Raw genomic sequence first — 20,130 nt, forward strand, 5'->3', positions numbered from 1 at the left:
GAGAGAGAGGGAGACACAGAATCGGAAGCAGGTTCCAGGCTCCGAGCTGCCAGCACAGAGCCCGACGCGGGGCTCAGACTCACAGACAGTGAGATCATGACCTGGGCCAAAGTCGGACGCTTAACCGACTGAGCCACCAGGCGCCCCATCTGAGGGCCCCTTTAACGTGGAGTGTTTTTGCTGGCGTCCTTCCTCTGGGACATCTGCACCCTTTCTGTCGTGATCACATTGTATCGGTGACTGAGCTGTCTGGCTGCAAATGGAGAGCTTCCCGCCCTGTGCGTGTCGACCATCCCCATGGTCGGCTTCGTTTCCTCTCGGGCTCCTTTTCCCTTCCCCTCATGTTTCCACTTCAGCTAGCTTTTCATTTCTTGGTTGCTGTCTCTCATCTCTGTTGGCCACTTCTCCTCTTCGACAATCCACTTTTGTAAGGGGTCTTGTAGACGTATCACCAGGAGACAGGGAGGCAACCCAGCCACGCGCTCTGTTGTCTGTGCGTGAACCGAGTATCAGATGCACGGGGACCGGTCACCGACAGACTTTGCAAGAAATGACGTGACCGGCCCCTGGTCCTGATGTGCGTGTTCCTTACACAGTGATTGGTGGACTGGAGGGCCAGTAGCCACGTGTGCACCTTGTGCAGTTACAGTTAATGAGCCTCGGTGGCTAAGTCGGAACCACGTGGTGGGAGACTGAACTGGGGAAAGTGACATTTGCGTGTATCGGGACCACGCAAGGCGAGGACCGCCTGTGACTGGCTGCTCTGTTCTTGTTGTCATTGCCGTTGGGTCGGGAGCCCCCTCGCTGCCTTGGCCCAGTTCAGAGTCTACTTCTGGCACCTGTTTCTCCAGATTAAACACAGCCCTGTTTCAATCCCTGAGGGATCCCTCACCCCGCACAAGGAATTTTGCTCATAACACCAAGGGTCGAAAATCCCTTCCTACAAAGGGCCGGAGAGTAAATGTTTTGGACTTGCAGCCACACGGTCTCTGTTGCAACAAGTCAACTCTGCCATCGTAGTGTGCACGCAGCCGTAACGACTATATAAACACATGGGTGTGGCTCTGTTCCAGTAGAAGTATTTACAAAAACAGGTGGCAGCCAGATTTGCTTTGCCAAACCCTGCTCTCCGCTAAGCGTCTCATCTGCTTTTCCTTGGGTCTTTTGATTGCAAGTGCGAGAGCTCAACTGAAAAACTGAATTAAGCAAACAGAACAACCACCCCCTCTTGGTGGCAAGATGGCTGCCAGCAGCTTCAAGTTTATGTCCCCATCAGCTTTAAGCCATCTCCAAGAACGTCCCTTTTCCGGCAGCTCCCTCAAAGTCCCAGGGCTCACCCTCATTGGCCCAGCTTGGGTCACATGCCTGGCCCTGAACCAATGACAGGTAGCCAGGGGAATGTAGTCCTCTGATTGGTCCAGCTGAGATTATGCCTGCCACCCTGGCGTCTGGAGTTAAGATCAGCCCATGTGACTTAAGTAAGGAAGTAGTGGTACCCAAAGGACCACAGTCAGGATCAAGCAGGCAAAATAAAAGTCTCCACCTCCAGGGGTAAATTTCCACCCTGTGCCTGGTACGCGGGAGGCAGTGAGCGCTCCATCCTTTCAACGGATGCCAGCCTGCTCCCGAGGGGCGGCGTCAGCCAGCACATTATCGGTGGCCTTTCCTGGCCTGGCATTTAATTCCTCTTAACCTGCCTGCCAAGTTATTCCACCCCCACACCAGCCCCCGGGTTGTTCTTTCTTTTGCGCCGTCCAGGCCGTGAAAGCTAAACGCTCGGGGCTCCAGCCAGGACATGGGCTGTATTTTTAATCTTGATTTTAATTCCGGCTCATTCTCCTGGCTGTATCTCCCAGCCCCGGAGCCCCAGGGCCCACGCTAATTTGCTTCTCCCACCTCAACTGGTACCAGAATAACCATTTTAAAAACCGCCTGGGGGAAATCTAATCAAATGAGAGCAAAATCTAATTTGGCACTAAAAGCCTTTGACTGAAGCCCTGTTTTCTAGGGTCTCGTGGAGCCTGAATAGTAAACTCTTTCTGGATTTTTTAAGAGTTGGGGGTTGGAGAGAGGAGAGAGATGTGAAAGAGGGCATTCCAGCGGAGGAAATGGCCTCGGCCACTTTGACACCCGTGGCATTGGGCGATAATGGGCAGGGGTGGGCTTCCCGAGGCGGCCCCCCTCCAAGAAAGTTATCCCACCGGCCGGGCCAAGATTGAAGCTCTTTAGCATTCCAAGCTGCACCTTCATCAGAAAGACCTTGGTCCAGATCTTCAGGGACAAACCATAGGATCCCAAGCCAGGGTTTGGGGGACCTAGGAGAGAACCCAGTTTTCCCAGCAGGGAGATTCAGGGTGCCTTTTTCCCGCGGCTTTTGTTCACCCTTCAGGGGTGAACCTGAGGGAAGTTGTATGTTTCTGAAGCTACTTGAGGTCTTGGGTTGCTTTCAGAACGTGTCCCGATTCCAGGAAAATGCACACAACATGTAAAATCTGATGTATAGTATTTCAGGGGACGTGTGGGCCCTTTTCAGTTTCCCCATCATGCCTCCTGTGGCTTCTGCTCACGATCTGGTCCCTCTACCCTGTAACGTCATCTTCTCCCTTCCTCCGTGGCTTCCCTGTGTTCCTCAAATGCCTCCAAGCTTGTTCCTGCCACAGGACCTTTGGACTTGCCGCTTTCTCTGTCTAGAGCAGTTTCCCTTGTATTCCTATTCCCCCTGATTCGTCCTCAGCCGCCTTCCTTGACTGCTCAAGCCCTTGGTGCCTGCCGGGGCCCATCTCTAGCCACTTTGTTGGAACACCATCTTTAATTTCTTCATCACTTTGTTTTTACCAACAGCATCACCTCTGTGATCACAGTTCCCCCGCTAGAATGTCCACCCCAAGAGGGCAGGGATTCTGGTGGCCTCATTCACTGCTGTGTTGCCATCGCCTGGGACGGCTCCTGGCATACCATCGGGGCCTAATAAATGGGTGTAGATATGTGAATCCACATGTGCTCAGGGCAGTGTCACCCCAAACCGAGCAGTTTCCATGGGCTTCCACCAGGCCTGGGTACAGTGATTTGCTATTTCCTGAAGATTTTCCTCTCAAATGTTTTACGCTTTTTACTTCAGTGTCTTCAAAGGGAAACTTCCCCAGTGTTTGTCACGAATGGAAAGTGCCGGGGCTCCATGAGGGTGGGGGGGAGCTCCTTAAATTTCACCCTCTTCCTGGGGCGCCTGGGTGGCTCAGTCGGTGAAGCGGCCGACTTCGGCTCAGGTCACGATCTCGCAGTCCGTGCGTTCGAGCCCCGCGTCGGGCTCTGGGCTGATGGCTCAGAGCCTGGAGCCCGTTTCGGATTCTGTGTCTCCCTCTCTCTGACCCTGCCCCGTTCATGCTCTGTCTCTCTCTGTCTCAAAAATAAATAAACGTTAAAAAAAAAAATTTAAAAAAAAAAATTTCACTCTCTTCCTAAGGTAGACCGTCGGGGCCTTCGCAGGAAACGTTTGCTGACCCCTGCCGTGTGTCATTCTTCCCCAAGGAGGAGGAACAGGAGAGAGGGGAGAGGGGCCGGCAGGGTTTATCAGAGTAGAGCTCCCCGCATATGGAAAGACATCACATCAAATGTGAGGAGTAAGGTCACTGAGGTTTAGCAGACCTTGTTTCCTGGACGGTACTTGATCTCTAGGGGCCTTTTCAGCCCTCGCTACGTGGTTCTGTTGCTGAGGAGGGGGGACAGGTGCGGGTGGCAGGTGGAATTGTTTAGGTCCGCGTTTCTCACCCGCAGGCTGTAGGCATTTTACACGGGATGGTTGGTGCGGGGCCTCCCGAGCGCCGTGGGATGTTCAGCCGCATCCCTGGCCTCGGCCCCCTGGATGCCCGGTTGCACATCCTAGCCCCATCTGTAACAAAACCGAAAACGTCTGTGGACATTGCCGAGTGTCCCCTGAGGGGCAAGCCGCCCCTGGCTGAGCACCACTGCTTTCGGGGAGGGCCGCGAGTGTCTGAACATGCCGTGTTTCCGAGGGAGAAATCCAGGCCTTCCGCTCGCCCGGGCCTTGGACGCTGACGCCCCTTGGTCCGGCCGACATCTCAGTCCTTGTGCCCTGACACCCGCTGGGGACGCACAGTCGCTGTGTAAGTGGACGCCCGCCACCGGACTGCTTTTTTTTTTTTCTTTAATGTTTATTTTTGAGAGAGACAGAGACAGAATGAGAGTGGGTTGGGGCAGAGAGGGAGGGAGACGCAGAATCCAGGCTCTTAGCTGTCAGCACAGAGCCCGACGCGGGGCTCGAACTCTCGAGCTGTGAGATCGTGACCTGAGCCGAAGCCGGACGCTCAGCTGACTGAGCCCCCCAGGGGCCCCTTCCTAACTGCTTTTACTCTCTGAATATCGGATGTTACCCGGGACTCCCAGCCCAGTGGCCAGTTTCCCTGCCCCTCCTCCCCGGAAAGCTCGGGTTCTTTCTATGTCCACTTTGCCCCCCAGCCACACAAAGGGAGGCCCCACCCTGGGCTTACCCTGAAGCTGCTCGGGACCCTCTCTTCCTGTTTTCACCTCCTCTGGTGCCCAGATCCTTCCAGGAGGTGCTTCCTCAGCCTCCTGGCCCAGCTGGTGCCAGGGGAGGATTGAATGGACGTGCGTCCCTTTGTCCTGTGCCACGGGGACTCGGGAATTGGCTGCTCGGGTCCTTAAGGGGGCTTCCCACCCCGAGGCGGTCCCAGCTACCTGCCAGGTCTCCAGGAAAGTGTCCCCATGGAGGGCTCCAGCTCTATCCCCGCTCTCCCGACCCAAGCCAGGTTGCGGGGGGGGGGGGGGGGGGGGTCGGGGGGTCGTCTCATCCTCTGCTGCCAGCACAGCCCGGCCCCAGGCCACTCCTTCTCCTGTGGATGTTCGCCTCCCCGTCTGTCTCCTCTCATCTTCGGCTCTGAGCAGGCACCTGCCCAACACTCGCACTTTGCCCGGCACGAGGCACCCTGCAACCCGCTTCAGCAGCCCCAGCTCTCCCACTCTTGAGCCCTCAGTGCTGGTTCTCGGGTGTCTCCGAGGCCCCAGTGTCCTCACCTGAAGGAGAGAGCCGGCATAGGGCCTCTGTCCCTGGAGAAACGGTCACTTCAAACTGGCTTTATCGGTTGTAATTTTTAAAACTCCCAGTCGCTCGCTGAGAAGAAAAAAGAACAAGAAAGTACCACCGAGAGGATCTTGTCTGCTCCCTCCTCCCCCACCGAGGGTTTTTTGGTGTACCCCTTCCAGGTGAATCACGGTCATTTTTCTTTAAGCTCCGTGGCCAGTGTCGAACGTGCACGCGGGGAAGCGCGGCTCCTGAACGTCTAGCTCAGTGGGGTTTCACCAGCCGAAGCACCCGCGTTGCAGCGAGAGAGAGAGAACGAGGCTGTGCCCCGGGAGGCGTGCCCTGCCCGCTTGCTTTCCTCCACCGTACGTCCGTTTTCCCCGTTTTGGAGCATCTTCTGAATGAGACCGTGTGGTGTGCGTTGTTCCATATCTGGTTTATTTCTCTTAACGCGATTAGGTGGTTGAGACGCGTCTGGGTTGTTGTTTCTTTTTGAGAGCGAGCGTGCGCACGCGCAAGTCGGGGGTGGGGGGCAGAGGAAGAGAGGGGGAGAGAGAGAGAGGATCCCAAGCAGCCTCCATGCTCAGCACAGGGCCCGACGTGGGGCTCGATCTCACGACCACGAGATCTTGACCGGAGCCGAAATCGAGAGTCAGGCACACGACCCACCGAGCCGCCCAGGCGCCCCGAGACGCGTCTGTGTTATTAAACGCGACATCCCGCGACGGGAACATCCACAGTGGATTCAGCCACCCCTTTGGTTGACGGGCTTCCGACTGGCTCCGCGCGTCCTGCTCACGCTCGTGAACCAACGAATGCTTTACGGTCGAGCGAACACCCAGGGCTCGAATCGCTGGGGCACAAGGTGCGAGCGCGCTCAAGCTCAGCAGACGCCGCCAGCCAGGGTCGCCCGCGTGGCCCAGGCAGTGAATAAAGGGCCCGCGTTCCACATCACCAGCCACAATCGGCACCGTTCTTTTCTAACGTCAGCTCTTGTGTTCTGGTCCCGTGTCGCAGGCAGGGTTCGAGGGGCCCATAAGCCTGCACGGGAAAGAATCGCACTCTTACTTTTATGGACCCTGCACCGTCGCTTAGCATCGCCTTGGGCGGGGAAGGTGGACCACGCACCGTAAGCCGAGAGGATCTGTCGTTTGGTCGCCGTACGAGTCACCGATCTCGTCACGCCCCACGGCACTGGTTGCAGATGGCACAAAATATTCTCACTTGTCACCACTGTGAAATTATTATTCTTCCCAAGGCCCTTTACCAGCTGTTTTGAGAGGGCGGGTTACTGGATGGCACGTTCTTTGAATGCTCGGACAGTTACGTTTCAGAATAATTTACTCGCTCTCTAATCCTATATATTTTATTTTAGGCTTCGCCTGCTTTCCAAGGGCTCGGTGGCTCGGGGTAGCGCCGCTTTTACACCTCGGGGACACGGTGGTCGGGTGGCAGACAAGGCTCTTGCTGACCGTGTTCTCACGTGGCCTCCTGACCCTTCTCCCCCTCCAGCTTTCTTCGGGAAGTATCTTAACGAATACAATGGCTCCTACGTGCCACCAGGCTGGAAGGAGTGGGTCGGCCTCCTGAAAAACTCCCGTTTTTATAACTACACGCTCTGTCGGAACGGGGTGAAGGAGAAACACGGCTTCGATTACTCCAAGGTACGTCCTGCGTGGCCCCCTCGGCGGGGGGTGGGGAAGGGGTGGGGTGGGGCGCAGCGCGGAACATGACCCGGGAGCTCCACTGCCTGGCTTTGGAGGGTGGCCCTGCCCTAGACGAGGGATCTCGCGCAGCCAACGCGTATCATCTCGGTGTTTTCATCTCTCGCGTAACAGTCTCTGAAAGCGTTGTCCGCAGTCTGCCGGGGCAGAACATTCTGGCAGAAAGCGCGCGCACAGAGGGTACCAATCCGTGAATTTTCGCAAACCAAGCAGGCGCGTGCACCCAGCGCCCAGGCCGGTCAGCAAGCAGCGCGCCCCCGCCAGCCCCGAGAGCCCCCTCGTGTAACCCCTCCCACCAGCCGTCCCCCCACGGGGACAGCCACCCGCAGACGCACGGTGTGGCACGTTCATTCTGAATCCGGCTTCCTTGGCTCCGCACCACGTTGAGATCCAGCCCCGTTGTCGTGTGTGGGTGACCCCACCCCCGAGGCGACCCTTCCGTCACCATGGATTGGCTGCGCCTGTTCTAGAACCTCGCGTAAATGGAATCGTGTGCTGTGTGCTCTCCCGGGTTGAGGTTTTTCCACCTGACGTCACGCCTGTGACCGTCACCCGTGTGGCCACACGTAATCAGCGGGAACTGCTATGAAGCGTTCCCTTGCGGGGATGGGGGGGTAGGTGTCCGTTCGCACCCGGGGGACATTGTGGTCTCCAGTTTGCGTCTCTTGGGAGTCAGGCTGCCGGGAACATCCTCTCCCGGGGCTTTGGGTAGGCACACGGACTCTTCTCCTGGGGCCTAGAATTGCTGGGATACACGGTAGGTTACGTGGCTGAACCAGTGTAGGTTCCCGGTTTACGGCCAGAAATGTTACAAGGGTTCCCGTTGTTCCACGGTGCTTATCAGCACGGGTATTGTCTTTTTTTTACTGGGGTATCGTGGCATTTCATTATGGTTTTACCAGAAAGATTTTTGAGGATCACATAAGTGAAGGTGACCAGAAAAGCCCTTTCTCCATAGTGATACCCCATGCGTAGCAGTTCAGGACAGCCAGCTTCCTCTCTAGGGCGCCACGGACCCAATATTTTAGGCTTTACGAGCCACACGGACGCTGTGGCAACGACCCAAGCCTGCCGTTGTAGTATGAAGGCCACCGCAGGTAATGTGTAAACAAGTAAGCATGGCTCGTTCCAGGAAAACTTTATTTATAAAAACAGGCAGTGGTTGGTCCACGGGCTAGAGTTTGCTGATTCTTGGCCTAAGTGAGGGGGAGGAGGAGGGGGGACTGACAGTGATGTCTCCTCCAAACTTTCCATTAAAAAAACAAAAATCCAGAGACGAGCAAATATTCCTGGCCCAACTAAATCTTCTAAGCCAGCTCGTGTGCCCCCCCCCCCCACAGTTACCCATTCTTTCCCCACACATTCTTCCCTTCCCTGTCTCTTCCCCACGCTCACTGCCACTGACCCTGGGCCTGGCTGAGTGTCATAACCGCGGCTCTGTGGGGTAGTGTGATGACCGCCCTCCCTAGTTGGTCTCTCTCTGAATCGCTGCACAAGGCCGCCAGGCAGAAGTCGGCAGGGGACAGGAGCCACACACACAGGATGGGAAGCCAGGGGTAGGGGAGACGGCAGGTGGGTGTTGGGGACTAGAAAGAATGGATCCAAGAGGGGGCAGCCAACGTCCATCGGGCCTGTCACTCTTGCATAGAAACGTGGGCCCAAGAGGGCCAGGTCTTCTGATTTTTCAGCAGAAGCTACAAACCGACACGTGTTTTTTTTTTTTTCCTGTGAGATCTCCTGATTTTTATTATTTTTTTTTTTTAATTTTTTTTTCTCAACTTTTTTTTTTTTTTTTTTTTTTTTTTAATTTATTTTTGGGACAGAGAGAGACAGAGCATGAACGGGGGAGGGGCAGAGAGAGAGGGAGACACAGAACCGGAAACAGGCTCCAGGCTCCGAGCCATCAGCCCAGAGCCTGACGCGGGGCTCGAACTCACGGACCGCGAGATCGTGACCTGGCTGAAGTCGGACGCTTAACCGACTGCGCCACCCAGGCGCCCCGCGGATCTCCTGATTTTTAAACAATGGCGGCGAATTTCCTAGACTCCTGCGTGAATCAAGCGTGCCTGACCCGTGGATGTACAGCCTTGGCGGCCCCCTGCCTTGTTCTGCCCACCGCCCTCTGGGGACCGGGCAGTGACTTCCCGTCTTGGAGGTGGAGGACTGGGGTGCAGAGCCCCGCCTCGACACATATCATGTGCCCTTGGATATGCTACCTACTCCTAAGAGCCTCAGTTCCCAAATCTGGGGAGTGGGCACACTGGTACATACTTAATAACGTGCACATCTTTTTATGGAGTGCCTATTAGGGTCCAAGCAACTGCGCTGGGTGGCTTTTGTTTTTTTTTTTCAAACGTTTATTTATTTTTGAGACGACGTGAGACAGAGTGCAGGCAGCAGAGGGGCAGACGGAGGGAGACACAGCCCAGAGCCCGACGCGGGGCTCGAACTCACGAACCGTGAGATCGTGACCTGAGCCGAAGTCGGCCGCTTCACCGACTGAGCCGCCCAGGCGCCCCCGTGCTGGGTGTTTTCTGTGTAGTATTTCTAATCCCCAGCAATCAGAGGCGTGAGCGGACTAGTCAAGTTTGGTCATGTCATTCGTTCATTCCCTCAACAAGTATTTATTGAGAATCTGCTATATGCCAGGCACTGTGTTAGGTGCTGGGTACCCAGGGATGAACAAAACCAGATCAGGCCTTCACAGCCTGGGATGTGGAGGTGGGTTATTAACTGTGAAGTGATGGGCCCACGTGTGTGCACGCACTCGCACATACACCGTCACATCGGCCCCGTTGCCCACTTCAGCTCCATACGAGCCAGGTCAACCAGACCAGCCTTGTCCGTTCTCACAAGCACCCCCAGATCTTTGCTAGTGCTCTCCTGCCCTGGATTTTTCCAAGTTTTACCCATCTTCTCTTCTGTGAATCCTTCCCCAAGGGCCCCAAACTACAGGATTTATCCTTTCTTGAATCACACCGGCCTCTCTCCGTTGCTTGTGAACAGAAACTCAACTCAAAATGGCTCAAATGAAGAGGAAACGTCAGCTTATTTAACTGGTCCAGCAGTAACGGCATCAGGCACGGCTGGATCCAGGGGCTCACACAGAATCTTTAGGCAGTGGTTTCTTTCTCCTCTAAGCTCTATTTTCTTCTCTGCGGCACCATCTATGGTCTCTCCCCCTCCCGCCCCTCCCCCTTCTCCCCCTCCCCCTTCTCCCCCTCCCGCCCCTCCCCCTTCTCCCTCTCCCACCCTCCCCCCTCGCTTTCCCTGCCCCTTGTAGCAATATGGCCGCCCTTCCACGTTTCACCTTCCTGCCCAGCTGCAAGCGAGGGAGTCTCCTTCCCAGGATTCCCAGCAAATCTCACTGCATCTCGTTGGCTCTTGGCTCAGTCACATGTCTGTCCCCGGACCGATCGGTGTGGCCAGGGGATGCAGTGTTTTGATGGGCTGTAAGTCACCCGCCCCACTCCCTAGCCAGAGGCAGGGACAGCAGGAGCCCCACTCTGGAGCCAAACCCTGGAACATTGGCTGAGAATAGAGTCCAAATGAAAATGGGTGGGATGCTCAGTGGCCTAAAAGCGCCCTATCCCGCTCCTCTTCTGGAAACACTGCACACTTGGGGATCCCTCCTGCCTTTGACCAAGGATCACCACTCGTGTGTCCCCCTTACTGAGTCTGATCGTTCAGGCCCTGGTGGCAGCAACCACGGGTGACATCGCCTGGACAGCGCCCTCCCCCCTCACCCTGGGTCTCAGGCCTCCATTACCTCTGAGTGAATTGATTCCAAAGTCCTGATGGGGGGATTTGTACATTAGAAATACAGATTATAGTGTCTTGGGGCTGAACACGCTGCTTCTCTCCTCCCAGACACAGCACAAGCACATCGTCCACTACCTAGAAAACTCCACTCCGTCCTTGTTAAAATTCCTCACCACGTCCACGCCTGGTCTCAGAGCAGCCCTGTAATCAAGTTATCCAGGGAGACTCAGAGTCCCTCTGGGGCTGAGGACGGAACATGCAGTGGCTGCTACTTACCCCGTTTCCTGCCACAGACACATCTCCCCTGTGAATGAGCCCCGTGGGAGGATTCCTGGGCTCCCTGTTCCCAGAGGCCTGGGAACAGAGGGACGGGGGCCCCTTTGGGGTCAGAGCTGGCTCAGGTCCAGGGTTCGGACCCGGGGCGGGCAGCAGGTAGTGGGAGCCAGAGCACTGGGAGAGAGCGAGAGGGAGCTCGGAGTTGCCTGGGGCTCCCTGCTCCAGCACTCTGAGGAGTGAGATGCCTGTGTGTCGCTGCCCTCAGTGGCTTCAGCAGGAGGCCCAGCTCGGGAGGAAGTGACAGTCCTTCCGGAGGTCGCCTCAAAGGCCCTCTGAGGTCTCTGTTCTGAGTCACTAATCCCAAGGCTGGATGCCATGAAAAGGGTCCTGATGGCAGGTGGGCAGAGAGGCAGCGATGATGACAAAAGAATGATGTGGCACACGCACTGATCACCAAAGAGGACCAGAGAAGGCGGGACCAGTGGGAGAGGGGAATGATGAGGGTCAGGTGGTGGAAAGGCCCTAAGGAACAGCGGTCTCTGCAAACTCGAATGAGACCACCCTTTGAGCCGCCCTTTGTCATTTGCGCTTTTCTGTCGTGGAGAAGCCTCCCTCTATGCAGGTTGGGACCGTTGAGTTGTTCGTTGCAGCTTTGTTATTGAAAGAAATCCACGAGGGCCACCAACGCAAGAAATGATTAAAAGACCACAAAGGAACCCTACCCTGGAGGATTTCTAGAAAAAGATGAGGGGATCTGTATGTAACACCATCAGAAGGGCTTTGGACACGGGGCTGATGGAAAGAGCGGGTTGCGGAGAGAGCTCCTGTAAGCCCCTGTTCAGATGTCTCCTAGAGCACCCCGAGCCCAGGGCATCGCACCCCAACTCTCCTGCCCCCGCAGTGAGCACCACACCTGTGTGTATCCCTGGGTCACTTGTTAACATCTGTCTCCTCTCATTAGAGTACAAGGCCATGAAGGCAGGCGTGTGACTTTGCTTTGTTCCCTGCCATGTGGAATGAATGGAAGGAAAGGAAAGGGGAAAGGGGAAAGGGAAGGGAAGGGAAGGGAAGGGAAGGGAAGGGAAGGGAAGGGAAGGGGCCAAGAAAGAAAGGAAAGGAAAGAAAGAAAATATACACAGTGTGATCCAACTGATGTAAAAAGATGCATAAAGCCATACTCTAACACGTGTAACAATGCATCTGAAAAAAAGACTTCCTGGTTAAGGCCCAAAGGGGCCAAGATTGGAAGCAGGGGTGTGAGGAGTAATCAAAGGGAAGCAGATTTGTTTGTACCGTTTTCATTTTCGTGTGGAAAACACAGCCGCGTGATTCTTGAGGAATAATGACTCCCGCTCCCTTAGACCTAACGTGCACCAGGTACCGTTGGAATCGTTCCACCTGAATTAGCCCATGTATGTCTCACCATAGTTACTGTTCACAACCAGCACACGAGGAAACTGAGGCACAGAGAGGCTAAGGAACTAGGCCACACAGCTAGTGAGTGGTAAAGCAGTATCATCCGAGCCTAGGCCATCTGGCCTCCAAATCCATTCTCTGAACTCCCGCCCATGGGTCAAGTCCTGCCCGCCAAGTGTTTTTGTCCAGCCTGTGTGCTTAGAAGGGTTTTTTACATTCTTAACTAGCTGGGGGGAAAATTACAAAAAGAGCAACATGTGACCAGCGCTCTTTTCCTGACATGTGAAACTGACTTGAAATTTGCAGTTTGGCGCATGAGGTTTTACTGGAGCGCAGACAGGCCCGTTCATTTACCCAGCGGCTGCTCTCTTGCTACAGTAGCAGTGAGTAATGCAAATGAGACCTCCGGCCTGCAAAGCCTCAAATGTTTCCTCTCTGACCCTTTACAGAAAAGGTTTGTTGATGCTTGGTGTAAACCACCCCAGAGGCGTCAGTAATTTTGTTTGGGGCCCCGGGAAGGGCGGGAACGATGGAGCAGACAAAAAATACAAAGGCCTGAGGTCTGGCTCTGAGTGTATTGCCAAGTGCTTCATTCCCGTGTGAAATGCTCCCACCATCTGAAGAAGGGACTGTTATCGGGCCCATGTTTTAGAGGCGGAAAGGTGCTTTCTGAGGGGCAGAAAGGCGAGCCGCTGGCCCACAGATAGCAGGTGATAAAGCCGGGGTGTGAACCCAGTGTTGCTGACTCCAGAGCCCTCAGCTTCATGAAATATGATTGCTCCTTAAAGGGACGTGAACCTCTTTTGAACACAAGGGGCTGTAGAGGGTGCAGTGTCCACATTATGATGTAGAATTTAGACGGAGGAAGCCAGTGGCTCAGAAAAGGAGACCCTCCCGGAGTTACAGAAGGTTGACTTGCCAAGTGGAGAAAACATCGAGAGGTGGGCTCGAGAGCTGCGCCAGGGTGCGGGCAACCCCCCCCCCAACCCCCGCCCTGCCCCTCAAACCAGGTCTCAGGGGCACAGTCATCTGTCTCAAGGCACAGCCCGAAAACAGCCCACAAGTGGGCTTCCCAAGCAGAACAGTTAACTAGTTCTGGAAGCCAGGAGACTCCCATCTGGGGAGGGCCCCTGAGAGCTTTGGGGTGAGCTGGCTTATCTCACCCAAGTTCAAAAAGAGGTAGAACCACAGGCTTCCGTGGGCAGATCTCCCAGGAGGCACCCATGGGACACGTTTGTCCGGGCAGAGCTTCCCGTCACATCAGCCATGGTCCCCATTCCCGTCCTTGCAGTCCCCCCATCCCCAGCAGCCAGGGGTAATCCTAAGTGAGCGAAAACCTCCCTGTCCCTCCCAGGTCCCCTGCCGCCTTCTTACCGCTGATGAGAATGCTTTCCCACACCCCGCACAGGACTGTGGTCACCATGGGGACAGGGACCTGTGACCACAGCCCCAGCCCTTAACAGGAAGCCCAGAACCCTGGGAACAGACACCCAACAAGTAGTTGCTGAGTGAGCACGTAAACGAGAGCGGCAGAGGCCGCGCCTGAGGAACGAGGCCGGGAACGAGAGGGGCCAGGCTGTCACGGAGCCCGGGAGCACGCCCCACACCCCACACCCCCATTGGCATTGGACATTTTTGCCCAGAGTCCTGGCTAGCGATCCCCACCGAAGTACTGGGTTCCTCTTGGTTTACTGATCAAAGTCAGCAGGAGGTCAGGATGGGGAGGGGAGACAGGAGGACCCAGCTCTGGCTGCTAAGCTCTGGGTAGGAGCCAAGTCCCCAGAACCTGGCATCCCCAGCCCCCTGCACCTGGCCAGGAGTGCACCAGGGGAAAGTCTAGCACCTCCCCCTGGAGAGCGGGAATGGGCCTGGCCCACGACTGAAGGGGGGCAGAGAGGGGAGTTCCTCATCGTCTGTCGGCTCGTCTCCAGGTTCTAGAAAATTCACCTTCCAGCCTGCTTCGTCCTCGCACCTGTCTTACCCTTCCTGTTAACAGCCCACCTCCCTCACGTCTTCTTCATGACTGACCCGGGCAGGCAGCTCAACTTGTCCAGAACTGGACATATAGCACTCCCGCCCGCACCCTGACACTCTCTTTCTCCTGAACCCCCATCTCTATTCCCTTCACCCCAGCCAGAAACCGTGGGGCAGGGGGCAGTGGGGGGGGGTGGGAATGACTGCCAGCCCACTGCCCCCGCCCCCCCCAGCCAGCCAACGGACACATCCTGTCTGTTGAATCTGCTCCCAGCCAGGACTGGACCATGCCACCGCCTGGCCCAGGTCCCCTCGTCCCTCCGACACCTGGACTCGGCTCAAGTACCGTGGCCGGAGAGATGGCGTGTCCTCGTTGGCCAGCCTGGGGCTTCACCACCCGCCCCTGGAGTACGGGTGGCGTCCCCTTCGGTCCACACAAATGGCTGGGAGGTGGGTGTGCAGCTTGTCATACGTCATCGCGGGTGCCCTGCTGCAGCCATCAGGGATCAGCAGGGGCTTAGCTAGAGCAGGAGTGGCTTTGAGGAGACCCAGGAAGGTGGGCGGCTGTCAGGCATGTGGAAAGGCTGCCGCACCGCTAAGACAGGCATAACGTTGGCCGGCTACGTGCAAGGCACCGTGCCAAGAGCTTTGCGCCTCTTAGCGCTCGAGACCCTCATGCCAGCCTTGAGAGTCAGACACGGTAATGACACCACATACGCTTCTGAACGTGGAATATCACAGGCTCCGGGGGCCCCGTATTACCCTCCCGAGCCCCTTTCCTGGCCTGCCCCCTCCCAGGAAGGTCACCCGTCTCCTGCTGATTGCTATGGATGCGCTTATTACATAGGCAAGCGTCTCAAACACTGTATAGCATCGTTTTCTGTGTTCTTAGCCTGTATATAAACGGTATCGTACCGTGCGTGTCCTCCAGCCTGCTTTCTTCACCCAGGGTCAGGTCTGTCAGGTTTGTGCGTGTGGACCCAGGTAGCTCTAGTTTGTTTATCGGATGCCCTATCGTGGCGCCGTATGTCTCTCCTGGGAATGGATGTCCACAGTAGCTTTTTATTTTTTCATTATTTTTTTAACGTTTATTTATTTTTGAGAGAGAGACAGAGGGCGATCGGAGAGGGGCAGAGAGAGGGGGAGACACAGAATCCGAAGCAGGCTCCATCCAGGCTCCGAGCTGCCAGCACAGAGCCCGACGCGGGGCTCGAACTCACGAACCGGGAGATCGCGACCTGAGCCGAAGTCGGACGCTCGACCGACTGGGCCACCCAGGCGCCCACAGTAGCTTTTTTAAAAACATGTTTCATCACAGCCAAGTAGGCGCATAGTTCCAAAATCCAGCAGTGAAGACGGGGTTACTATGGAGAGCAAGTAGCTGCAGCCCACGGTTCCCCACCAGCCGGAGACAGCGGACCCACCTGCTGGTTCCGCAGTTACCTTTGTCATTTTAAGAACTTTCCCTGCGCCTTCGGGTCATGCTCCATAACTGTAGCAGCAACTCTTGGATTTAGGTGATCTATAATGTTACTTTTATATAATAGGTTCTACAGATAACTCCCCAGGACTATTCATAAAAAGTATTTTGGGAAAAGTACACCAAGTAGCAAGTGGCTTTCTCCCCCTCTGTTTTATCCCAGACCCCAGGTAGCACTTTGATATCTGTCCTTCTAGATTCTTCCTTGGTGCTCATATGAAGTTAAGGGTTTGGCTTCTCCTCTCCACCACCCCCCCCCCCCGCCCTCCCCACCCCGCCTCCCTCCCTTCCCACAAAAAGGTGGGATCTTCCTGGATTTGAAAGTAGCTTGTTCTTTCCCTTAACAGCGTATCTTGGACACGTTTCCACCTCAGTAGCTACGAATTCGCTTCTGTGTAACATCTGCACAGCACAGCATTACATTTACTTCATTAATCGCCTTCCTGTTGCTGGTCACGGGGATACGTTTTTGCTTTATGAACGCCACTGCAGTGACTCTCCCTGTGCATTTAGTATAGAGTACAAGCGTCCCTGAAGGCCCGTCTTAGACGCACGGGCACGCCCGCTGTATGCCGTCCTGCTGAAGAGTTCAGGCAAATCTCAGCTTCTCGGCTGAGCCCTTAATAGCTGAGCTTTTAAAGCCCCCAGTTCCTGCTCGTTACATTTCCCCCTCTCCTCTCATCCCGCCCGGCGTCTAAGCAGGTCTGACTCTCAGGAGACCCCCTGCGCGCCTCTGCTTTTCTGCTCCTTCCTGCTGAGAGTCCTCGAACAGGTTCAGTTCCTGCATTGGAGTCCCTGCTGTTCCCTCCGCCTGGAGCTCTTCCTCTAGATGGGTGATTCTCAGTCCTGGCTGCACATCAGGATCCCTGGGAGCTTTTTGAAAGTCCAACGTGGGGGCACCTGGGTGGCTCAGTCGGTTGGGCGTCCGACTTCAGCTCAGGTCACGATCTCGCCGTCCGTGGGTTCGAGCCCCGCGTCGGGCTCTGTGCTGACAGCTCAGAGCCTGGAGCCTGTTTCAGATTCTGTGTCTCCCTCTCTCTCTGACCTTCCCGGTTCATGCTGTCTCTCTCTGTCTCAAAAATAAATGTTAAAAAAAATTTTTTTTTAAGTCTAATATGTGTGGGGCACCTGGGTGGCTCGCATCTGACTCTTGATCTCAGCACAGGTCATGATCTCATGATTTTGTGAATTCGAGCCCCACATCGGGCTCCGTGCTGACAGCGTGGAGCCTGCTTGGGATTCTCTTTCTCTTGCTGCCCCTCCCCTGAACACACACACTCTCTCTCTCTCCCTCTCCCTCTCCCTCCCTCCCTCTCCCTCTCCCTCTCCCTCTCCCTCTCTCTCTCAACAAATAAACTTTAAAAAATAAAACTAAAGAAAATTAAAAGTCCAGTGCCTGAAGAAAGCCACAGACCAATTAAACCAGAATCTCTGGGGCACCCGGGTAGCTCAGTCAGTTGAGCGTCTGACTTCAGCTCAGGTCGTGATCTCACTGTTTGTGGGTTTGAGCCCCGCATCGGGCTCTCTGCTTTCAGCACAGAGCCTGCTTCAGATCTGCTGTCTCCTTCTCTCTCTGCCCTTCCCCACGCATGCTCTCTCTCCCTCTCTCAAAAATAAACGTTAAAAATATATATCTTTTAAAAACCAGCATCTCTGAGAGTAGGCCCAGCAAATCGCCCTCAAGGATCCCGGCAGACAACCGAGGGTGATAAAAATCTCCCCACATCCAGCTCCTCATCACTCAGGTCTCAGGTCCAGTGTCACCCCCTCCAAGAGGCCCTCCCTGACTGCCCCTGCCAAAGGACGCCCCCACTCCGGCTCCTCGGTCACGGCTTATTTCCTTCGTCCGTCACACTGTGTCACTATCTTGCTTCCGTGTTCACGTGGTCAGCTGCCCCTGCCCCCAGCACAGCGCGCCAGGAACACAGGGATGTACCCACCCTGTGGGTCTTTCGTGGTCTTTCTGGAGCCTGGAAAGGAGTTCAGGCTTAGGAACCAAGACTCAGGAGGCGTGGCTGCAACACTTACCAGCTGTGTGACATCAGGCAATTCATTTAACTTCCCTGTTCTGGAAAACAGGAATTATCACCACACCTACTTTCTACGGTTACACGGGGATTTCAACGAGCTAACAGAAGTGAACACAGAACCGTACCTCGCATACCATAAGCACTCAAAAGTGCGAGCTGGTATTATTTCAGCATCTAATGTGAATGACTGACAGACTGCCATTTCTCCCCTATCCTCCCCGACCCCCTCTCTCCTTCTCCATCAGCAACATTCGACGTTCCGTGTAGTTGCTCATTTATCGTCTGTCTGCCCCTAGGATGGGCTCCAGGAACGCAGGGATTGTCTGTCTGGGTCCCCGCTGTGCCCCGAGCGCGTCCGCTGGGCACCTAACACCGCGGGTGCTCAGGGCGGGTGCTCAGCTCCTCACTGGCTCTCCTGTCTCTCCCTGCCCCCCAGGATTACCTGACGGACCTCATCACCAACGACAGCGTGAGCTTCTTCCGCACGTCCAAGAAGATGTACCCGCACAGGCCCGTCCTGATGGTCATCAGCCACGCGGCCCCCCACGGCCCCGAGGACTCCGCCCCCCAGTACTCAGGCCTCTTCCCCAACGCGTCCCAGCACATGTAAGCTTCGGCGTCCTGCCTGCCGAGCCGCCGGGTGACGTGAAGGTGGGAGGGTCGGGCTCTGGGACGGTGATGGCAGCGACAGAGCTCTGCCTTCGCTCTGATCCTCCTGGTTCAAAGAATCCGGGAACCCGCTGCTCTTCTGTGGGGAAACCGGGTGCAAAGCCAGCCAGCCTGGCTAACAGACCAAAGCAGGTGGCAGTGCTGTTCCCTCGGGGCCCTCATCCTCCCCCGAGGGGTCTGTGCATAGAACTGCATTGCAGTATAATAGGCTTCCTTCATAACCCTGTGTACTTTATGCTATACTTTTTTTTTATATTTATCTGGGGCGAGGAGGGGGGGGTGAGCGTAAGCAGGGGAGGGGCAGAGATAGGGGGACAGAGGATCGGAAGCAGGCTCCAGGCTGTGAGCTGTCAGCACAGAGCCCGACGCGGGGCTGGAACCCACGAACCATGAGATCACGACCTGAACCGAAGTCGGACGCTTAACCAACTGAGCCACCCAGGCACCCCTACCCTGTGCATTTTAAACGTGGTTTTTGAGAAGGCGTCCATAGCCTCGTCAGGCTGTGAGCATATTCTCCAGCCTTTACTGAGCTGTGGGCTGTGTGGCAGGCTCCGTGCTCAGTCCTTTAGGTGACACCAAATCCCTGAACGTTCACAACGACCCTTGAAATGCTAGTGATCTCTTGCTGCAGAAGAAATTACCCTGAAACTGAGCAGCTAAAGTCACAAACGTGCACGACCTCACAGCGCCCGTGAGTCGGGAATCTGGGAGCGGCCTCCTCCTCCGGAAGGTTCTAGTGCAGGGTTTCCCGAGGTTCTAATCAAGGTGTCTGCGGGGGCTGCAGCCGCCTGAGGCTAGCCTGGGGCTCACTCGCACGGCGGCCCCTCGACCAGGGTGGCTTGAGTGTCCTCACGACATGGCAACTCTAGCTGGCTTCCCCCAGAGCAAATGATCAGAGACAGAGGAACGGACTGGGGGGCCTGGGGTAGACAGAGGTTGAGATGGAAGCCGGGGTCCTTTGGAACCTAATCTAAAAGGGACACACCATCGCTGTGTCGTATTCCATTGGTCACACGGGCTGCCTACCGCACCTGGCATTCCCATTTCACAGAGGGGGAAACTGAGGCATGGAGAGGCAAGGTGACTGGCAGCTGGTAAATGGCAGAGCCAGCTTGGAATCCCGCCCCCAGTCACACCTCCTCTCTCTCTGCCCTCTTGTCCGGTCCTCCTCCCTCCAGCTGCTTAGTAAATCGCTCTGGAAAGTTCTCTCCTCCTCTGCCTCAAACCACCTCCCGCTTAGCAGTGATATGCCGCAGCCCTGGCTGCGACATTGGGGCGACAAGGACAGGGCACTTTGGAATCGGCCTGAATATTCCGGGCGTTTAATTTTCATTACGATCAGGATGTGTGCCCTTCGCATCTAATTACTTTCTGACAGCGCCCTGACGTGGCTCCGAGAGGATGAGGCGGTGTGTTAACCTCCTGATCCCCCTGGTCTTTGGGGAGGACGGTCGGACAGATGGCGAACTGCGTTCCAGGGGCTGCGGCGCCCAGCTCACCCCTCCGGCCGCGGCACCGCCTGTCTGCACACCTGACTTGCCTGCCCTTCCCGCCCCCCACCTCCACCCCCTCCAGCGGCTCCCCTTTGTGGGAGGGGGCGTGGCCGGCTCAGTCCCACCTTGGGGGCTGGGGGGGTGGGCACACCCTGCTTCCACAGCTTCTCCTTTAAGAGAGGTTCTGGCTTCCCTCCCCCCCCAGCGGCCCTGGACGAGGTGGTTTGACATTGCCTGCTCGCTTATT

General features: G+C 55.9%; 1 protein-coding gene across 2 annotated transcripts in view; it reads left to right on the forward strand.

Annotated features, from left to right (window-relative positions):
- Nucleotides 1-20,130, forward strand: part of SULF2 (sulfatase 2) — a 118,149-nt gene that overhangs the window by 72,596 nt on the left and 25,423 nt on the right. For both annotated transcript variants that reach the window (XM_019458230.2, XM_053890168.1), the window contains exons 4-5: nucleotides 6,569-6,720; nucleotides 18,155-18,324. In XM_019458230.2, coding sequence (XP_019313775.1) covers nucleotides 6,569-6,720; nucleotides 18,155-18,324 — 322 coding nt within the window. The remainder of the gene's footprint in view (nucleotides 1-6,568; nucleotides 6,721-18,154; nucleotides 18,325-20,130) is intronic.

The sequence above is a fragment of the Panthera pardus genome, unplaced genomic scaffold (genome assembly GCF_024362965.1).
Source record: "Panthera pardus isolate Hobbes unplaced genomic scaffold, ASM2436296v1 HiC_scaffold_25, whole genome shotgun sequence".
Lineage (NCBI taxonomy): Eukaryota > Metazoa > Chordata > Mammalia > Carnivora > Felidae > Panthera > Panthera pardus.